The sequence below is a fragment of the Pteropus vampyrus genome, unplaced genomic scaffold (assembly GCF_000151845.1).
Source record: "Pteropus vampyrus isolate Shadow unplaced genomic scaffold, Pvam_2.0 Scaffold50, whole genome shotgun sequence".
Classification (NCBI taxonomy): Eukaryota; Metazoa; Chordata; class Mammalia; order Chiroptera; family Pteropodidae; genus Pteropus; species Pteropus vampyrus.
This window is the reverse complement of record NW_011888831.1, coordinates 178,049-192,915: the sequence shown is the minus strand read 5'-3', so window position 1 is coordinate 192,915 and position 14,867 is coordinate 178,049. Positions and strand designations below refer to the sequence as shown.

At 46.3% G+C, this 14,867-nt stretch overlaps 1 protein-coding gene and 1 long non-coding RNA gene across 3 annotated transcripts in view; one reads left to right on the top strand and one right to left on the bottom strand.

Moving 5' to 3' along the window:
* Window positions 1-3,957: 3,957 nt before the first annotated feature.
* ALOX12 (arachidonate 12-lipoxygenase, 12S type) lies at window positions 3,958-14,702 on the top strand. The gene is made up of 12 exons (XM_023530394.1): window positions 3,958-4,092; window positions 4,634-4,835; window positions 5,952-6,033; window positions 6,139-6,261; window positions 6,378-6,481; window positions 6,739-6,899; window positions 7,764-7,907; window positions 8,735-8,944; window positions 11,440-11,526; window positions 11,748-11,917; window positions 12,428-12,549; window positions 14,390-14,702. Exons 1-12 carry the CDS (start codon window positions 3,958-3,960, stop codon window positions 14,494-14,496), a joined length of 1,647 nt encoding a protein of 548 aa, XP_023386162.1. The 3' UTR covers window positions 14,497-14,702.
* The window catches only part of LOC111739365, an 8,354-nt gene continuing 2,327 nt past the window's right edge, over window positions 8,841-14,867 (bottom strand). The window contains exons 2-3 of one of the 2 annotated variants that reach the window (XR_002780221.1): window positions 10,291-10,353; window positions 8,841-8,974 (exon numbers count right to left, since the gene is read on the bottom strand). This is a non-coding gene — a long non-coding RNA (uncharacterized LOC111739365). Of the gene's footprint in view, window positions 9,015-10,290; window positions 10,354-14,867 lie in introns of both variants that reach the window. The other variant, XR_002780220.1, reaches the window with a different exon arrangement.

Genomic DNA, 14,867 nt, shown 5'->3' with positions numbered 1-14,867 from the left:
AAATGGTGCTGGAAAAACTGGACAGCCACCTGCAAAAGAATGAAACTAGACTGTTGTCTATCACCATACACCAAAATTAATTCAAAATGCATTAAGGACCTGAATATAAGACCTGAAACAATAAAATGCATAGAAGAAAACGTAGGAACTAAACTCATGGACCTTGGACCAAAAGAGGATTTTATGAACTTGACTTCAAAGGCAAGGTAAGTAAAAGCAAAAATAAATGAATGGGACTATGTCAAACTAAAAAGTTTCTGCTCAGCAAAAGAAACTGTCAACAAGGTAAAGAGACAACCAACCGACTGGGAAAATATATTTGTAAGCAATGCCTCCGATAAGGGTCTAATATCCAAAATATACAAAGAGCTCATACAAGTCAATAACAACCACAAAAAAACCAAATGATCCAATCAAAAAATGGGCAGAGGACCTGAACAGACACTCCTCCCAAGAAGACATACATGTAGCAAACAAACATATGAAAAGATGCTCAATATCGCTATCTATTAGGGAAACACAAATCAAAACCACAATGAGATACTATCTCACACCTGTTAGAATAGCTGTGATCCACGGGACAAGTAATAACAAATGTTGGAGAAGATGTAGAGAAAAAGGAACCCTCATACACTGCTGGTGGGACTGTGAATTGGTACAGCCATTATGGAAAATAGTATGGAGGTTCCTCAAAAAACTAAGAATTGATCTACCATATGATCCAGCAATCCTACTGGGTATTTACTCCAAAGACTTGAAAACCCATATCTGAACACCCATGTTCATAGCAGCATTATTCGCAGTGGCCAGGACATGAAAGCAACCAAAGTGTCCTACAACAGATGATTGGATAAAGAAGCTGTAGTACATATATATAATGGAATATTACTCAGCCATAAGACGGGATGAAATATTGCCATTTGTGACAACATAGATGGACCTTGAGATAACCATGCTAAGCAAAATAAGCCAGACAGAAAAAGTTGAAAACTACATGATATCATTTATATAAACCTAAAAGCAACAAATGAACAGGACAAACAAGCAGAGACTCATGGACATGGACAATAGACTAGTTGTTACCGGAGTGTAGCGCAGGAGGATGGAGGGGTGAGATAGATGGGATAAAAGGGGTCAAATATGTGGTGACAGAAAGTTATCTAACTATGAGATGAACACAAAATGCAATGTGTATATATGCCTTATGTTGAATTGTACACCTGAAACTTACTGGATTTTGTTAACCCATATCACCATAATAAAAAAAACAAAACACAAACAAACAAAAAAGATTTCTCCCCCACCCTCCCTTTTCTTAGAGCATTACTTTAGAAAACTTGTAATTTTAAGTTCTCTTTGAAATGTTGTAGATCTTTGTAGAAGTTAAAGAAGCTTCTTGCCAACTTTGTGATCAAGGAAGGTCATTCCCAAGGCCCTGGGAGCCATCTCTTTGAAATCAAGGGAGACAGCAGCCCTAACTCTTAATTTCTGTGAGACGTTAAGAGCCTAACTGAGGTAGGCATCTTGCTCCAAGTTGCAAAATTACTTCCTGTCATAAAGATACAAGAACTTTGCTTTTCCTACAATAAAGCCTATTAATAACACAGGTCACTAATTACCAGGTAAAGTTAGGATGAACTATGCATGACAAATGGTGCTATTAAGCCTCTTACTTGAGAACTAGTTATTGTTTATCTTGAGAACATGTGTGTCATGGGTTGTATCTACTTGGCTACATAGAAGGACGAGATTTCTGTCTTTGCGGTCTCTTAGCGGATTGCTGGTGATTCATATCGCACTCTGGTTTAATGCTCATTCAATAATAAATCTGTTTTCTTTCTCTGCTACCTTCATGGAGAGGTTTTCCTGGGTTGGTAAATTTTGTTTTTAATTATATTCCCCCAACATAATGCATGTGTTTAAAAAGGAAAAAGAACAAAAGAAGTGGGAGGAAGGATCTGGAGGAGTAAGATTCCTGGTGGGAGGTTGGGGCCTATGGAGGGACATGGGAAAACAGTACATGGTAGAGAATGGCAGAGGAATTCCTAGGAGTGATGCTGACATTCAATTGGAAATTGTTTCCACTCTGTAAATAATAGAATAATAGCAGCTAATAGATACAGGGACTATGTGCCAGGCATTGTCTAAGTGTTTTAAGATATTCACTCATTGAGCACATGCAGTAGCTTGGATAATTGTTCTTAAGTACTCATCCCCCCATTCCCACACTCCACAACCATGTGACCTCACAGTACACTAGAGTGGGTAGAAAAGGTATCATCAGCAGGGAAGCAGGCTGAAGTATGGACTGATTTTGGAAGTAGGTTTGTAACAACCTCTTTTCTAGGCAAAAGTGACCTCTAAAGAGTGTGTGGAAACACCAGATTTAGCTACTACATAGGATAGAGATGTGAGCCATTCTATTTGGATATTACAGGTAGGCTGACCCCCAAAAGTGCTGGAAATTGGGGGCCAGCATATGGCAAACACCAGTCCTGAGCACAGAGGATGCGGGCAGGAGTGGGCCTATAAGATAAGAAGAGGAAGGGCACTCGATATGGATTAGACACTTCCGTGAGGTCTGGAAGCTGGAGGACAAGACCAGAATCCCTTTTACCCTTAACGGTAACCAACATGCCAAGTCATTTCTGAGGGTCTGGCTCAAGAAAGTAGATTTACCTTGCCCTGGCTTAGCCCAGGCCACCAGACACATTTACTGTGAGCCAAGTGCTTATAATAACTTAGATCAAGAAGATCTAAATAGAGACCTTTGAGAAACTTCATCTGATTCCTGGGTGACAAATCTTGAGACCTGAATCCTTTCAATGTTTACAAAGTCCTTAACCAGCAATGGCCCTACTGCTACTCCTTGGTTTTCTCTCCTGAGTGCCACGAAGGACCAGGAGGAAATAGCCTGGGGGGTGGGGGGATAAACACAAGAGAAGAAAGAAATGGAACTTCATACCTGTTCACATGTAATTTTTTAGGAGAAAACTGAATTCTGGTAGGGGAAGCAGGCACCAGCGTCAGTAAAATGAGGCCAGAATAAATATTTGCCTGGAATATAAAGAAGGGGAAGAAGCTGGAAAAGGCAAAGTTCGTGGAAATTGCCCATGTATGCTGGTCCCCAAGTGACTCCATACTGCACCCTAACACCTGGGTCTCTAACATTTTCTGCACCCATTATGAAGGTTGGACAAAAGGAGGCTTTCACTGGCCAGCTTGTTAGGCCTCTCTTATTATCTGGTGCACTTGGGATCCTAATGCAGGGATATTTGAAACCAGGTTGAGGGAGAGGTAGGGAGCAAGTCTTTGAGCTGTCACTTTTCCAGGTTCTAGGCAGCCTGGGGAACCTCTAGTCATTTATTGAAGGACTGGGCTCAAATGAGGTAGAATTCAGGAACTGAAGACTTTCTGGACCATAGCAGGTCTAGCAGTCCAGCGAAGCCTCCTAGGCTGGCCTTCCAGAAGCAGCCCACCGCCTTCCCCAGACCCCAGCCCAGGAAAGGGGAGATGTTACCCTCTGTTTGCAAGGCCAACTCACTCGCTTTTCTTCCTAGCTCTCCAAAAGGCCTGGAGACCTGGGGAAATGTTCTCTTCCTTGCTCCCTCCAACCCTGAAGCTCCTGGTCCCAGGCCTAGCCGGGAGGTTCAGGAAGCCGGGGCACATCCATCAACTGTCTCGGCCTCTCCCACGCCTGGGCCCCTTCATCTTCCCGTAGTTACGCTCCCGCCCGGGAGGCGCGGCCCTTCCTCACAGCCTGCTCAGCCGCTGGCAGGTTCAGGCTAGTCTGGGGCGGGGACTTGGGAGAGCCTGAAAGTTGAGGGTGGGGACCCAGACCCATCTTTAAAGGCCTGGAACCGGCCCTAAGGAACCTCGACACACGGCGAAGGCCCTGGGCTGTCCCAAGAAGTGCAGGATCCTGCTCCCCATCGCCCAAGTTGTCAGAGGCCCGCCATGGGTCGCTACCGCATCCGTGTGGCCACTGGGGCCTGGCTCTTCTCTGGGTCGCACAACCGTGTGCAGCTGTGGCTGGTCGGGGTGCGCGGGGAGTCAGAGCTGGAGCTGCAGCTGCGACCCGCGCGGGGCCAGGTCAGCAGGGGAAGCTGGGACTCCGATCCCGGTCTCGGTCCAGGCAGGGCTCGGGCTCGTGGTGGGAGGCGACAGCTGTGGCTCAGACTTTCTGGGCTGGGGTCTGGGGAAGCAGTCGGCGCCTCTCCTGGCCGGGGAGAGGATCAGAGGCCGGGCCCCTGCTGGGCTCAACCCCTTTCTACCTCCCCGCAACCATAGTCCTCAGCAGCCTCCACTTCTTCCCCAATTGACCACAGGCCAGGGTCATTATGGGATCAGGGGTCAAAGGGGAAGGTCCTCGGAGAGCACTGGCGCGGTGAGAGCTCAGTTCATAGACGGGTGTAGGTGATGTTCAGTCCTCATTTCAAGGCACTGCGGGTAACGCATTGCGTCCCTGGTTCTCCTTGTGCGAGGGGTGTCTGAGATCCACCATTCCTAGTGTCGGGAGAAGGGAACGAAGGGATGCCTTATCACCGGCCTCCACAGGGTGTCCTGAATCCCCAATAAAACGGCCTCTCCGGGGTGCCTGCTACTAAGTCTTGCGAGGTTCTGCACCCTACAGGAGTTGGAGTTTGAGCACGATATTCCCGAGGACTTGGGGCCACTGCAGTTCGTGAAGCTATGCAAACACCACTCCCTGGTGGACAACGCGTGGTTCTGCGACCGTATCACAGTGCAAGGGCCCGGAGACTACGTGGAAACTGCCTTCCCATGCTACAGCTGGGTGCAGGGCGAAGGCGTGTTGAGCCTGCCGGAGGGCACTGGTGAGGGGCCACTTCCGGGACATGGGAGCTGGGCATCAGGACTACGGCGGGGAGGGGAGGGGGTAGCAGTGAGGAAGGTCAGAGGGGCTTTGAAAAAAGTGGGTGCTCATTAGGTTAAGGGTGGAGAAGGCAGAAAACGCAGGAAAGTTATAAAGTCTCAAAGTTATACATAGAATTAAAAAGGCTGGAAGTGGGACTGGACAGAGAAATCAGTGATGTGTAGATCCCATTACCTAAGAAGGTGAGGACAAATGGGAGTTGCAGCAATGCTGGAAAACTGAAGCATCAGAGTAAACATTGAAAGGAGTTCTGTATGTGACTGGGAACAAGTCAGGGCAGGGACAGGTATGGGTAGCACATAGAATAGGGGATGGTGGGTGATACTTGAGAGGAGACAGTTAAGGGAAGCAAACAGTATGACACAGAGAGGTGCTGTGGTTGAAAAACATGGAGACAACCGTGAGGGCAGGGATGGGGATGAATGAGGACAGCAAATATTGAATCAGTTACTGTGGGAAATAAGAAAAACGAATATAGAGACAAAGGAGTACAAGAACAGAAAGGATGGAAACATTAAATATAGATAGCTGAGTATCAGTACTGTAAGAGCAGGAAGAAGTCAGTAAATATAGATTATAATGGTAAGTCTAAGATGAAGTCAGTTAAAGAAAGCAAACAGAGCTTTGAAGACAGTTGAGGGTGTGGCAGGTGAGGTTCAAGAAGTGAAATGCGCCAAAACAATATATAGTATACATAAGTGGGGGCAAAGGAGTGATTAAGATTTTATCACGTTCATTTAGGCGATTTATCCAATCATAGATATTGATGAAACAGGATCAGGTAGGGAAAGATGAGTTAAGGGACACGAAAGGGTGGCAAAAATGACATTTTTGTCCCAAGGCAAGAGATGAGGGCTAAGTGAAATCAGGAGTGCAAGGTTGGCTAAGATGAGATAAATGTGTCTTGAGAATCAATAAAATGAGGCAGAGCCAGAGATAAAAGCAACAGCACGAATGAACACATGGACTGTGCCTATGAAAAGGAAGGTGAGGACAAGCAGGGGAAAGCATAGGATCACACAAAACTGTGTGGCCAACAGTCTTACTGCCTCCCCAGCCCGCCTGGCAGGAGACAATGCATTGGATGTGTTCCAGAAGCATCGAGAGAAGGAACTGAAGGAAAGACGACAGACATACTGGTGACCACCCATCCATATTAGGCCCCCAAGGTGTACCTCCCTCTCCTAACCCTGCCCACATCACTGACCTGGACACCCTCCCTGAGCCTTGTCCCCATTTCCTAGCTGGGCCACCTGGAAGGAAGGGTTACCCCTGACGATAGCTGCAGGCTGTGAGGATGATCTACCTCTAAATGTGAGATTCTGCGAGGAGAAGAGGCTGGACTTTGAATGGACACTGAAGGCAGGGTGAGGAAAAGCCCAGAGCTCAGAGTGGAATAAAGACAGGGAGATCTAAGGATGGTTGTAAATGGTGAGGGGCTGAGGAATCAGCAAATGAATTCATACCTTGATACCTGTCCTAGGAAACTGGAGATAATGCTTAAGCGTGCTTACACCCTCCTGAGCTCCTGGAAGCACCTGGAGGATTTTGATCAGATCTTCTGGGGCCAGAAGAGCACCCTGGCTGGTCAGTGGTTCCCCCAGGTCTCTATAATCCCTTGATGGCCCCTTTTGATGACCTGCCCTTCACACTCCACAGTCCCCCATGACTCCTTGCCAGATGAGACTTTATTGTTCCTGGTTATCTCAGAAAAGTCTTCAAGAAAAAAAAGGGGGGGTGGCTGGATACAGGGTGGTCATCTGCCTGAATCACTGTGGTAGAGCCTGGAGGAGGTACACTGGATTATGGTGAATATCCTCCTACCTGCCACCCTGACCCCACAGAGAAGGTTCGCCAGTGCTGGCAGGATGACGAGTTTTTTGGCTACCAGTTCCTCAATGGTGCCAACCCCATGCTGTTGAGACGCTCCATCTCTCTGCCCTCCCGGCTAGTGCTGCCCTCAGGAATGGAGGAGCTTCAGACCCAGTTGGAGAAAGAACTCCAGGTACCTCTTCCTACCCTCCACTGTTCTCCCTTTGGCTGTGTGGGGAGGAGAAATGGTGAAGGGGAGGGACTAACTATGAGTCAGGGAAGAGACTGTGATAAACCACTGTCTTTTGGTGCAGAGTCCTATGCTGAAAAAGCTCAGAGATGATAATGTAGGGGAAATGATGAGGAGCTGCCAGCATGGATTCCCAGAGTGTAGATGGGGCCAGAGATGTTAGCAGGGACTGTGATATTCCCGGATTGATGTCAATGCTCCCAACACCAGTATTCAAGGGCAGGGAGAAAGATGAAGCACCATCAGGTGGGGAAAACTGGCGAGCTCTCCTGGAGGAGGGCTGGGTTTGGAAAAGATGAGCTGGATGTGAGGCAGACGAGCAAGCTGGATGTGAGCATGTCCACACACATGCATGTTTGGATTTGGTGGCAATAGTAGTCAGGGGAACCTCTGTAGATTACTTGGCAGAGGAGGTGAGATTTGGACAGGGAGTGCAAGAGTGTTTGCTGAGCTGGTGGGAGCCAAACACAGGGAGCAGAGCCCTGGAGGATGGGGAAGGAGCCTGGCCATCTTGACAAGAAGAGTTTATAATGCCTATAATGCAAATTGGACTGAGGAGCTTGGTTCTAAACCCAGATCTGCTATCACACATCCTGTACAAGGCATCAACCCACACTAGGCTGTTTCTTCATTATTTTAAAAGGAGAGGAATGGACCAGATGCTCTGGTTCTGCCAGTAGGACTTTAGTGCTGATATAGGATGATGGCAAGAAGCTAGATAAATGTCTTTAAATGTCTTCCCCGCTTTGCCCTGGCCCTCTGAGGGTTGAACTCGAATAATCACGGACACATTTCTCCTTTCCCTAGAACAATTCCCTGTTTGAAGCTGACTTTATCCTGCTGGATGGAATTCCAGCCAATGTGATCAGAGGAGAGAAGCAGTATCTGGCTGCCCCTCTCGTCATGATGAGGATGGAACCTAGTGGGAAGCTGCTACCCCTGGTCATCCAGGTGAGGTGCTCTGGGCATTCCCCCTTCCAACTCTGCTCTATGTTCAACTCAACCTCTGGGTTGGGACCCAGGAACCCAGCTTCCTGGCTCTTGGCTCTCAAATTCCATCCTCATGCAGGGAGACATGTCCTCATGTCACTCCTTGCTTGCAGCCTGATTTCCCCTGACTCACCCAACTGGAAGTACTTGTTCAAGAGTCATAATGGCCTTTTGGAGTTCTCATCCCATACCCAGTGGTTCTCAAACTTTAGTGTGCATCAGAACCGCCTAAAGGGCTTGTTAAAACACAAGTTGCTGGGTCCCACTACCAGATTTTCTGATTCAGTAGATCTGGGGTGGAGACTGAGAATTTGCATTTCTAACAAGTTCCAAAGTAATGCTGATGCTGCTAGTTTGGAAATACATGTTGAGAATTGCTATATAATCTCTCAGTAGCCTCTGACTCTAAATACCCATTGTCTCCTGAATATCTTTTATCTCAAAGTTCTCAACAGTCAGTGAGCAAACCCAGTCACTCACACATCCAGCTTCTCCTTTTCATTCTCCCACCCTAACTCAGATTCCCATCATGTTTCTCCCAGACCACTGTTAGGATCTCCTTATTGGACGCTTGCTTCTATCTCTCCTCCTTTGAACCTGACTACATGGCACTCACATGGCACCACAGCTAGTGAGATGCAAAGCAGAAGGGTCCTCATTCCTCCTACTAGATTATAACCTCCTGGAAAATAATAATCTTACTTACTCTTCTTTTTCCTCCAAGAAGGGTGACCATAATGTCATACATAAAGTAGGAGTTCAATAAATGCTTAATTTCTTTTTCCTAGATCCAGCCTCCCAGCCCCAGCTTCCCCACCCCACCACTGTTCCTGCCCTCAGATCCTCCACTTGCCTGGCTCCTGGCAAAGTCCTGGGTCCGAACTTCAGATTTTCAACTGCACCAGCTCCAATACCATCTGCTGAACACTCATCTGGTGGCTGAAGTTGTTGCTGTTGCCACCATGAGGTGCCTCCCAGGACTGCACCCTGTCTTCAAGGTAAATCCTCTGCCTTCCATGTCCCATCTCCTTCAGACCCGAAAGAGGAAATTGCCAATATCAAATGATACTGCAGCAGCAAAAATTATATCAATTTGTGAAAGAAAGAGGGGAGATGAGAAGGAAGACTGTATCAATACTTAAGACTTGTATTTTAATTGAGTCAAGTCACTTAATGTTTCTTCAGGCCTTATTATAAGGAAACCTTCTGAAATTCCAGAGATCTGACAATCTAGCAATGGGCCTGGAGTATTGCTAGAATATTGTTAGTAAAACAAAAGCCTTGCTCCTGCCTTAGGAGATTTATTATTTAGCTAGGAAGACAAGTGATGCCCATAATCACCAACCAGAGAACAATATCTGGAACTAGAATTTGAAATTACAAGAAACACCCTATAAGCACTATAGTAGTGATTGGAGAATGTCCTGCCTCAACGGAGGAATCCGCTAAGTATGAACAGATCAAGGCAAGGAGAGCAGGCTGCCTACCTAGCAAAGAGGAGGAAAAAGACATGCAAGGCAGTGACAGTAATGAAAAGGAAATCAAAGACTTGATAAAGGGGGGAAATAGCAGGTGCACATGCCTTGGAATAAGACTAGAGAGAGAAAGGTCAGAGGTCTAAGCTTCTGCAACACCTAAGAACCCATGGGGTGGGCGTGTTATAATTTTATAACGAAGTGAGTTCAGTATCTACTGCTAGGCAGAAGAAAGCAGCAAAATAAGACTTGTGCTTGCTTTAAAATGATCTCAAAATCTTGATGACACTTTAGATATAGGGAACATAGCAGAAAAGGTACAACACTGATAAAAGCTTATGAACTAGAGCAACTGTCAAAAACAGCCAAGCAGGAGAAGAAGCCAGTTTGGAAGCAAACATGAGGCATTCGGTGTTAGGTCCATGGAGTTTGAAATGTTGGCAAGATAAGCACTAAGTACCTGGTAAGGAGAACAAATGAACAGTGTTTCAAGCTGGGGGCCTACACCCCAACCTCCCAAGCCTGGCCAATGGTAGCTATGGCCTGATTGAGTCTGGGGTAACACAGACAAGATGGAGACCTGTGTGATTAATAGAATCTTGGATTTTACTTATTTGATGGTGCTCCTGTATCACCATCTTCTGCTCATCTTGAAAAGGTTAAGCCTCTATTCACATTTAAAATCCCCCTTTACTAGTTAATCCCTTTCCCCACCTATATCCACTGATCGAAAACAACTTCAGTACATAGGAAACCCGAGTGCTATCAGGACACACAAGAGAACCTGCAAATGTCATAAAGGTTATGTGTGCAGGCTGTGGATTCAGACTGCCGGGGTTGGATTCCTGAATCCTGATCTTGGTACTTACCAGATGCTTGCTTCAATGTCCTCATCTCTAAATGAGGACAGCAGGAGCTCCATCGTGGGGCTGCTGAAGAATCAAAGTGACATAATGTGACACCATCTCAAAGCTACAAAAACCATTAGTTCTTACAATTATTATTACTATTATTAGGAGTTGTTTCTCCTTGGGTGTCTTCTCTCCTCTTGTGGACTTTGGGCTATGACGCTCAGCATCTTTCATGAACTATCTGAAAAGTTTAAGACTAATGTAAGCTGCTTTGCCATTCTGACACCAGATGTCTCACTTGCATCGCTTTCTGTGTCCAGTATCAACAACTCAGATAAATACCAACACTGCATGAAACCTGTATATAAACCAGGTGGAAATGAAGACCAAATAGTCTGAGATTAAAAAAAAAAAAAAGTGTATGTGATTTATCAGGTGGCCTTTTTTACTACCTAAGGAAAGTTATTTTTTAAAAAGCTATTAAAAATAGAGGGAGCCTAACTGCATAATTGGGGGTGGGGCAGATTCAATGACAACCCCTCTGCTGCTTAAGAAGGTAGCTCAATGTGGCTCTTCTTATTCTGACTAAAGGTACCCATCCGCCCCCCCCCCCAAAACAACAGTGAAGTGACCAGAAGATGAAGGTGTGGCTTTGATAATGAATAGAGAGGAAAATTTAAGCTATGAGGACACACATGATAGAAGTATGAAAGAAAATCAAGAGGAGCTGATTCTTAAAGTTACCTACACACAAGGTGGAAATAACGAAGATAAATGATAACAGCTGTGACTTGAGGCCTTCTGTATGTACTAAAACCTCTTCATATATCACTCACGTAAGCATCACCCTGTTGACAGATGAGATGCTACATAGGTGATGAGACAGATTAACCCTTAGAAGGTCCATTACCTTGGATAAGGATCAAAGTGAGTGGCAAAGTATAGGTTAAAACCCAAGTCAGTCTAGCTCCAGAGCCTGACTCACAGGGGAGTAAAGAGTGTGAGATTACATGATCAGAGAAGCAGAAGGAGACCAGCCTGCAAAGGCACTGACAGGGAGAAAAGCATCAAGAGGAGAGAAGTCCAACATGTTGGATGCCACTCCCTAATAAGGAAGGACCCAAGCACAGTCTCCATTAACCACCCCCTCCAATCTTCTCCATCCAGCTCCTGATCCCACACATTCGCTACACCATGGAGATCAACACCCGGGCACGGACCCAACTCATCTCAGATGGAGGTATATTTGATAAGGTAAGGAAGTAATGGGGTGTGAGGCCACCTAATCATCAAACTCTCTATGATCTCCTGCCACTTTCAGGACTCCAGACCAACCTGTGTGAATGCCCTGACCCTTAAACCCAGGAGGCTGTCCCTTTATACTGATGTCTTTAAATGTGAAAACTCCACATCTGAACCACTTATATACTATGCTCTGCCTTTTTCCTCAAGGCCTCTCATCTCTCTTGTCCCAGGCAGTCAGCACAGGTGGAGGGGGCCATGTGCAGTTGCTTCGTCGGGCCATGACTCAGTTGACCTACCGCTCCCTCTGTCCTCCTGACGATCTCGCTGACCGGGGCCTACTGGGAATCCCAAGTGCTCTCTATGCCCATGATGCTTTACGGCTCTGGAAGGTCATTGCTCGGTGGGTGAGAGTGGGAGCTGAGAAATGGAGGGTAATTGGGGAGAGGGAGAGTGGAGCTCTGGGCTGAGGTCAGCATGGAACAAAAGGAACATGAAACAAAAAAGGTCCAGAAAGGGGAAGTGGAGCAGAGGATTCAATCCTGGGAGAGATGAAGAAAGTGAGGAGTCAGTGATAGGGTCTAATAAGGAAGAGATTGGGATGGGGGTAAAGAGCCAAGGCAAAGAAAGCTGTGGATGGGGGAGACTGAGGGATCTGGACAAATCAGGACTTTTGTCAGGAAGGATGGCTATCAACCATGTATAGAGAATTCCTAGAACTAATGACCACATTTTACTCCTTTCTACTCTAGTGTGTAGTAAGAGCTGGGGAATGTCTCAAAAGGCAAGTCTGGAAGGATCTATACTCAGACACAATGGGAGTCTGTTGGACAGAGACCACAGAAACAGAGCAGAGGTTAGAGGCTACAGCTTTCTACTCTCAAGGGGCTCAGCTCCCTTCTCCTCTGGGCAGATATGTGGAGGAGATTGTCCACCTCTTCTACCATGGGGATGATGTCGTAAGAGGTGACCCTGAGCTGCAGGCCTGGTGTCGAGAGATCACTGAGGTTGGGCTGTGCCAGGCCCAAGACCGAGGTGAGATCCCTCCCCAGAGAAGGGGGTTCATCGGACACTCTGTCCAGAGCCCCTTCTCAGCCTTGCCCTTCTGGGGACATGACACCAACCCCTCTTCACCCGCTCTCCCTCCATACATGAAGCATCTGGATCCCATTCCCACCTCCTAAGACTCTGGACAATTCTAGATACCCAAGGATTCTCCTTCTCAGAGACCCTGGCCATCAGCCTTTTTGTCTATCTTCCACACCTAGTCACAGATGCCCCCAACCTGCCATAGCATGAGGCCCAGTGAGTCCAGAACCATAGCCAGTGAGGGATCTGCCCAGGCACCACTGGGGCTCACAGTCTCTCTTCGTGATTGTTTACTTTTCTACCTGAGGATACGAATGGGAAGATTTTTCCACCAAAGCCCACAATAACTCACTGTTTTTCCTCTCTTCTTCCTGCTACTATCCAGCACCCACAGAGGGTCTAAGCATACTGTACACTTTAGCACAATACAAGGTCATTTCTAGGTACAAACTCAGTACTATACATGCTTTGGCTCAAACCCAAACTCGGTGCTGTCCCATGGAGCTCATGCTCCTTTGACCAATCCAGCCTCTTCCCACCCCTGGTGGGATCTAGCCACTAGCTTAGGATCTATCTAGTCACTAGCTTTAGCAACCCCACCCACATTTAACTGCTGGGGAAGCAACAGCCTTTCTTGAACTTTTCTAGGTTCACCTCCTCTCTCACACACACACGGGCCAGCCGGGACTGCTTCATATCGTCCTTTGGTACCTACTTCTCACACTTCACACTAACGTTGCTGCCAAAAGACATTTACTAGGGAGCCATTATGGCTAGGCTCTGGAAATACAGCAAGCAATAAACCCACACCTACATTCTGGGGAAGCCTCTCTCTGGGGAATCTGAGGTTGTACCACTCCCACCCTTCCAAGACCAAACTTTTCTAGGACATCTCAGTACTGTCCCTTAGGCTCCACATGTCCCCAAAAGACTCTTCTTCCTCACCTGGCAATATTTCCCCAACCAGCATCTACTACATTTGGAAAATAAAACATTCACATGTTAACTTTAATCTCTACTACCTGCCTATCATTCTCTCTCCCTCAGTTCTCATAGCTCACCTTTGCCTAATTTTCCCAGCAGACTTGTTAGAGAAAATGTGCCAAAATTAAAAATAGCAGTCAGGAACCAGAGTTCAAGGTCAGCTTCTGCCTTTTTCCAACTATCTGTCCTTACAAGCGGTTTAATCTCTCTGGTCTTTGATTTTTTTTTTTTTTTAATCTATAAAAAAGGAGTAATTATATTTGTTCCACTTAACAGATAGGGTTATTGGGTCTCTGAGTCCCCACCTCCACTGTAAAATGAGTGGCCTGAGCAACCTTTGTGGAAAGCCTTTCTTGGCTGTGACACTAGAAACCTTTGACTTCTCTTATTCCTTACCTTATAACTCAGGCATTTGTAATTCCCTGAGAATAGGAGGAAGCAGCCCTAAATTCTAACCACTTTTTAAGGCAGAGAATATTTGATAACTTGAACTTTTCAGCCTCTAAACCTTCCATGACAATAATTATCATTTACTGAGTACCAGGTAATTATGATGCATTATCTCATTTATAAGGTAGATATCATCCACATTTTACAGGTAAAGAAATTGAGTTCAGATAGGTTAAGGAATTGGCCTAACCTATAATACTTAAGCCTGAATTTGAAATTCATGTCTGATGCAAATATATTTGAATAAATGAACAAAGACCCATCAATTCCAAAATATAGATATCCCAAGACATCAGCCTCTGTTTATCTCCTCTCATGCTGTAGTCGCTAAATTTGTTCCTTTCCTGTCCAGGTTTCCCTGTCTCCTTCCAGTCCCAGAAACAACTTTGCCATTTCCTTACCATGTGTATCTTCACATGCAGTGCCCAGCATGGGGCCATCAATCAAGGCCAGGTATGACTAGCTGAAAACCTGGGACCCTGAAAGCAAGTGTCTAGACTTTGGGATGCCAAAGGGAGAGATGGGGATTCAAACCCTAAATACCAGGATACTAGGGTTGTACTTTCTTTCTCAGCTAGAGTGGTATGCCTGGGTCCCTAATGCCCCATGCACAATGCGGATGCCCCCACCCACTACCAAGGAAGATGTGACAATGGCCACAGTGATAGGCTCACTACCTGATGTCCAACAGAGCTGTCTTCAAATGACCATCACATGGCATCTGGGTCGACGCCAGCCAGATATGGTAAGAGAGAATTCTGAAGAAAAGAACTGACAGTTGGAAGGGAAACATCAGAGTGAGGGGCTAAGTTCTAGGTTCTTCTGCCTTC

Bases quoted from the DNA above. Each gene is read 5' to 3' on its own strand.
- ALOX12 (XM_023530394.1), top strand. From the start codon at position 3,958: ATGGGTCGCTACCGCATCCGTGTGGCCACTGGGGCCTGGCTCTTCTCT. The intron at 6,034-6,138 runs GTGACCACCCAT...CCCATTTCCTAG, and splicing joins GAAAGACGACAGACATACTG to CTGGGCCACCTGGAAGGAAG. The intron at 7,908-8,734 runs GTGAGGTGCTCT...TCTTTTTCCTAG, and splicing joins TGCTACCCCTGGTCATCCAG to ATCCAGCCTCCCAGCCCCAG.